The sequence below is a fragment of the Thermobia domestica genome, chromosome 4 (genome assembly GCF_964235325.1).
Source record: "Thermobia domestica chromosome 4, izTheDome1.hap1.1, whole genome shotgun sequence".
NCBI classification, from domain to species: domain Eukaryota; kingdom Metazoa; phylum Arthropoda; class Insecta; order Zygentoma; family Lepismatidae; genus Thermobia; species Thermobia domestica.
In genome coordinates, this window is record NC_137457.1 from 120182026 (window position 1) to 120187536 (window position 5511).

At 38.3% G+C, this 5511-nt stretch overlaps 1 protein-coding gene across 1 annotated transcript; it reads right to left on the reverse strand.

The window, feature by feature from the left end:
* Nucleotides 1–442: 442 nt before the first annotated feature.
* LOC145682853 (uncharacterized) lies at nucleotides 443–1867 on the reverse strand. The gene has a single exon (XM_081754217.1). The coding sequence runs from the start codon at nucleotides 1865–1867 to the stop codon at nucleotides 443–445; it is 1425 nt and encodes a 474-aa protein (XP_081610343.1).
* Between the last annotated feature and the right edge of the window lie 3644 nt (nucleotides 1868–5511).

Consider the following 5511-nt stretch of genomic DNA (forward strand, 5'->3'; position numbering starts at 1 on the left):
CTATTTCTTTGGTTTTGGTTCTCTCTCTCTTTGTGTTAGGGTCTTCTTTTGGTTGGTTTGTGTTTTGTCTCGGTTCCTGGGTTTTCGTTCAGTCCAGGGGCTGTGGTTTTGTTTGGTCTCTTTCTTTTTCTTTTTTCTTTTTTTCTTTCCATGGTTTTTCTAGTAATCACGTTTTCTGTTTTCCTGGTCTTTTTCCGTCTTCTGGGGTTCTTTTTCGTTCTTCTTTCTTTCCTTTTCCTGTTTCTCCTTTTTCTACTTTATCTTTCTTTGCTTTCTCTTTTTCCTTTTTTTCTTCTTTTTCTTTTTCTGTTTTCCTTCTTTTTGCCTTCTCTTTTCTTTTTAGTTTTCATTTTGTTTTGTTTTATTTTTTCTTTTTTTATTCTGCGTTTTCTGTCTCCTGTGTGTTTGTCCTTTTGTTCTTTCTCTTGTTTTTCTGGTGTGGTTACTTGTTTCTTTTTGTTTCCTTTTTCTTAATTGGTTTGTCGTATGTTGCTTTTGTGAGGTACTGTTTCAGGTTTTCTGGTCTTCTATATGCTATCATTGGGGTTCCTTGGGGCATTCTTTGCCACCAGTCTTCAGTTTTGTATTCCTTTTTAACTTTCTCCCAGAAATCTTTGATGATTGTTTTCAGTTTTTTCTCATAGTTTGGGTGGTACAGTAGTGGGAATATTAGTCTGTCAACCCTCTGTTTTTTCTTTTCATTTTTTTGTTTTGCTTGTAGGTTCTCTATTTCGGTTTCGACAAATGCTTTTTTGTAGCCTTTTGTTATAAAGGTTCTGCCTAGTAGTTTTAGTCTGTTTTTCAGTTTTTGTTGGTTTTCTATGATTCTTGTTAGCCTCAATCCTTGGCTTGTTATTAGTGCGTTTTTTAGTGCCATGGGGTGTACTGAGTTTTCTCTCAGGAATTCTTGTTTGTTTGTGGGTTTGTAGTAGATGTCTGTTTCTAGTCGGCCGCATGGCCTCTTCACTATTGTTACATCTAGGAAGTTTATTCGAGTTTGGTCTGTTTCCATGGTGAATTCAAGACCTCCTTTGTTTTTTTGTAGGTTTTCAATATATGTTTCTAGTTGTTGTTTGGTGCCTGGGAAAATTCGCATGATATCGTCTACGAATCTGTATTCTTGTATTGGTTTTATGGGGCCCGTTTCTGTCTGTGTTAGCTCCATGTGAACATAGATGTTCGCATAGGCCACTGACACCGAGGCTCCCGTGGCTGTGCCTTTGCGTTGGAGAAATATTTTGTCACCAAATCTGATGTAGTTGTTGTACATCAGAATTTCCAGTCCTCTCTTTACTAGAGCAGGGGCTGGTGGTTCCAGGGTTTCTCCCTCACATTCTTTTTTTAGCCAGTCATATCTTGTGGTGTAATAGTTTGACACAAGTTCTATGCCTCTTTTGCTTTCTATGCTTGGGTATAGATTTTTTATATCTGTGGTGTATAAGAGGTTCTTGGGATTCGTTTTCTTTATTTTTCTGATTCTTTGGAGGAAGTCTGTGGTGTCTTTTAGCCATTCCGGCAATGTTGGTAGGAGTTTCATAAGAAAATGTGTTAAATATTTGTCTAGGTTTCTGGTGGGGCTGTTGCAAGCTGATACTATTGGTCTCCCTGGGGGGAGGTTCGTTTCTGGTCTAGGTTGTTTATGAATTTTTGGTAGTAGGTAAAAACTAGGTAGTTTTGACCCTCTGTTTATCAGTCTTCCTGTATGGAAGTGTTTTAGTGCTCCTGTTTTGATTAACAGGTTCTCAAAGAAGGTTATCTTGGTTTCTATAATTTTGATGATTGTTTCTTGTGGTTGTTTTATTTCTCTGAACGTGGTTTTGTCCTCCAATTGTAGGAGTGCTTCTTTTTCATAGTCCTCTGTGTTCATTATTACTAGTCCTCCTGATTTGTCGGTGAGTTTTATAATTATATCTTTTTTTGATTTGAGTTGGTATAATGCGTGTCTGTGTCGTTTTGATAGGTTTGATTTGTTTCTGTTTTGAAGGAGTTTGAGGATTCTTTCTTGTAGCTGACCAATGTGCTCCTGTATGCAGTGTATGATCAGGTCTGGGTCTTTGTTCTCTTTCTTTTTTAACAACGGGGTTTGTTGTTTAGGTTCTGTTTTGGTTCTTTCTTTTCTTACTGATATTTGGTAGAGTTTGTTTAGTTTTTGTGTGAATTTTTTCAGGTCCTGTCTCAGGACCCATGGGTTTGTTTTATATGTTGGGCAGAAGGATAGTCCTTTTTCTAGTACTTCCAGTTGGTTGGGGTCAAGAGTTTTATTTGAGAGGTTATGTATGAGTGATTCTTTCTTTTTCAAGTATTTGTTTCTGGGTCTGGTTTTTTTTCTTTTTTTGGCTTTTGGGTTCTTCTGTGGGTTTCACAGATGTGTTGGGGTTTGGTACTTTTGGTTTGGCTCTTTTTTGGGGTTTTCCTGGCCCTGAGAAGGACCCTTGGTTTTGGTTTGTGTTTGGCATATTAAGTTTTTCTCTTTCTAGAGGGTTTGGTGGTCCTAAAAAGGACCGGTGGTTGTCATTTAGGGTTGGTATGTTCAATTTAACTCTTTTCTGAAATGTTGGTGGTCCTAAAAAGGACCTTTGTTTTTTTGTGGTGTCTTGTTCTTCTACTTTTGGAAGTTCTTTAAGAACTCCATTAGTTCTTCTATTGAGTACCTCCTTGGTTTCCTTTGTGGGGTGTTCTGTCTTCCACCTTGTGTGGTCTTGGTCCTCTTGTGTTGTTCGTTTGTTTCTTCGTTTTTTTGAGGTTGTAATTTTCTTTTGAGGAAATCCAGAGCCACTTTTTTTGCTCTCTGGACGACCTCTTTTGTTTCCTGTGGCCCGAAGCGGGATTTGCATTCTTCTAGGGCAAACTCCCATTCTTCTTCTAATTTTGGTCCCAGTTGTTTGTAATGTTCTATTACTTGTTGGTTTATTTCACTTTCTGCTTGTTTTAAAATGCTCTTGATGTTCTCTTCGAATTTGGTTGGTACTTTGTCGTATTCAACCAAGTTCAAGTCTGGTTTGTGAAGCCTTATCAGGGGCTTGCCAAGTTGGATCCCCTTTCTGTGTTCGGCCTCGTAGTGCTGCGCAAGATGTCTTTTATATACAAGCTTGCGAAGCATTTTAAAGCAATCTTCCCTTTCCCCACTCAACCTGTAGTTGGGCCGAGGGGTTCCGGGTTGGTTCCCCACTGCTTGTGGGGGATCCGGTCGTCTGCTGGGTCCTGGAGTGCTGCTCCTCTCTTCTCTCGCCGTACGTTCTTGGTTCTCTCCCTCCAGCTGGATATCTTCCAGAGTGTCATTCCACTCCGGCAGGTCCATGTTCAGATCGTCCACCATTAGGATGTCTGATTGCTCTGCCATGGCTGCTGTTTCTTCTATTTCAGGTTTTACACTGCACTATCACTGCACTATTAGGGGGGTTCGTACTAAGAAGTACGGGTGATGCGGGCTATTGCTTAGTACAATTGTGTGTATTTTTTGTACTAAAAAGTACAGTTTTTGTTTTCTCTTATTTGCTCTGACTGCTATAGTCTGCCTTGCCCAAGGATAGTAGGGCTCCACACTATTTCGACTTGTCGTCTCTTCAGCCGGGGCTTCTTGCGATGGTAGTTCTTCGCAGTCTTCTTGGGAAATCCTTATAATCAAGTGTGCAGGTGGGACATAGAGCCCGGTTCCTCCATTTACACCCAGCGTTCTTTTCCTTTGCTTCGAAAGAGCTTGGATTCTCCTTTATTCCAGCGTTTGTGTCCAAAGATTTATATATACATATATATGTGTGTAATGTATATAAAATCAGAGGGGGCTTTAGTTTTCCCCTGTATATCGTCCTTTTTTCCTTTCCCTTTTTCCTTCTCTTTTTTTAATTATTGGTATTATTACTGTTGTTGCTATTATTATTATTATTATTCGTTAAATAGTTTGGTTTATGTCGATGTGGCCACACGTGTGGTTGTTTCACTATAAATATGGTTATTGTTTCTGTTGTTTCGTTGTTTTTTTGCTGTTCTTTCTGTTTTCTTTATTATGTTTCGTCTTCCGTGTCTCGGTATTTTTTTCTGTTTTAATTGTTGTTTCACTTGCTTTTAATTCTTGTTTTTTTGATCTTTTAGTTCGATCTTTCGGTCTGCATTAAAGCCTTTTTGTGCGTGTGTGTGGTTTGTTTTCGATCTCTCATTTGTGGTTTCTGGTTGGGATGTTTGACGTTTTTGGTTGTGTTTTTTTCTTTCCTCATGGGTTCTAGCTTCAATTGTTTATTCATTCTGTGTTTCCAGTTTTCTTGGTTGGATAGGTTTCTGTTTTTTTTACTTCTGGTTTTCCTTCTTTTCTTTATTATTTTTCCTTTTTTTCTTTTTTCCTTTTTCCTTTTTCCTCTTTTTCCGTCCTCTCTCAGAGTGTCTCGTTTGTTTGTGGGCATGTGGTGTATTTTTTGTGTCTAAAAGACAGCATTGTCTTTTATCTTGCTACATCCCGGTAGTTTGATCGGGTTTGGTTTGTTTGCATGGTGAGTCCCAACACACCTATGATTTTTGGCAGGTTTTTGTTTCAAGTTTTTGTTTTGTGCCTAGGATTATTTTCACGATGGGTTTCCGTTCTGTTTTCGTATAAAGGTTTCTTAGGACACGTTTCTGTCTGAGTTAACTCCATGTGAACGTAGTCGTTCCCATGGGCAACCGACAACTGGTCCCCCTGTGGTTGTGTGTTTGCGCAGGAGAAATGTATGCGTTTTGACATTTCTTGAGTGTGGGGGTTTTGGCTGTGGGGGTTTTGGCCGTTCGTGCGTTTGGGAGATTTGTCCATTTGTGTGGGGGTTATGACCGTTTGTGTGGGTGTTTTGACATTTCTTGAGTGTGGGGGTTTTGGCTGTGGGGTTTTTGACCTAGACCCCATTAATCTACAATTTTCCACATTCACAAAATTGAGAAATAATTCAGAAACAATCTGAGATTCTGAGTATCACCAAAGCACTTTTCTGTATTTTGCTTAATAACAGAAACAGAGAGAGCTGAGCCTCCCTTCCAATACTTTCACCTTTCTGAGTATCACCAAAGCACTTTTCTGTATTTTGCTTATTAACAGAAACAGAGAGAGAAGTCTCCCTTCCAATACTTTCACCAACTTTTTAAGTAACACAAAATTAACTAGTACTTGAAGAACAAGCTGACACACGTAATATCGCACTAAATGAAATATTACGATTATCATAATCATCACGTACCAGGATTATTCTTATTTCACTCCATTATCACACACTTCTATAACATCGACTTAACACTAGAAGCACGGAAGTTTTGAACCCCCTAGAAGCACGAAGCAGTCAAATTGACTGCTTTCCATTTCTAACTAAAAAAGAAAATAATGGTGTTACAGAATGACTGTATTTTGTGACTTTCTTATTGAGACATTTCTACAAGTAACCCTACCAAACAAATTATTAATTTTATAATGTTTATTTATAAACAGTAAGCACATCATATATATAATATCAAAATATTTGTGAATAAAATAAGTTCAATATAATAGATTTTAAAATA

Bases quoted from the DNA above. Each gene is read 5' to 3' on its own strand.
- LOC145682853 (XM_081754217.1), bottom strand. From the start codon at position 1,867: ATGAACACAGAGGACTATGAAAAAGAAGCACTCCTACAATTGGAGGAC.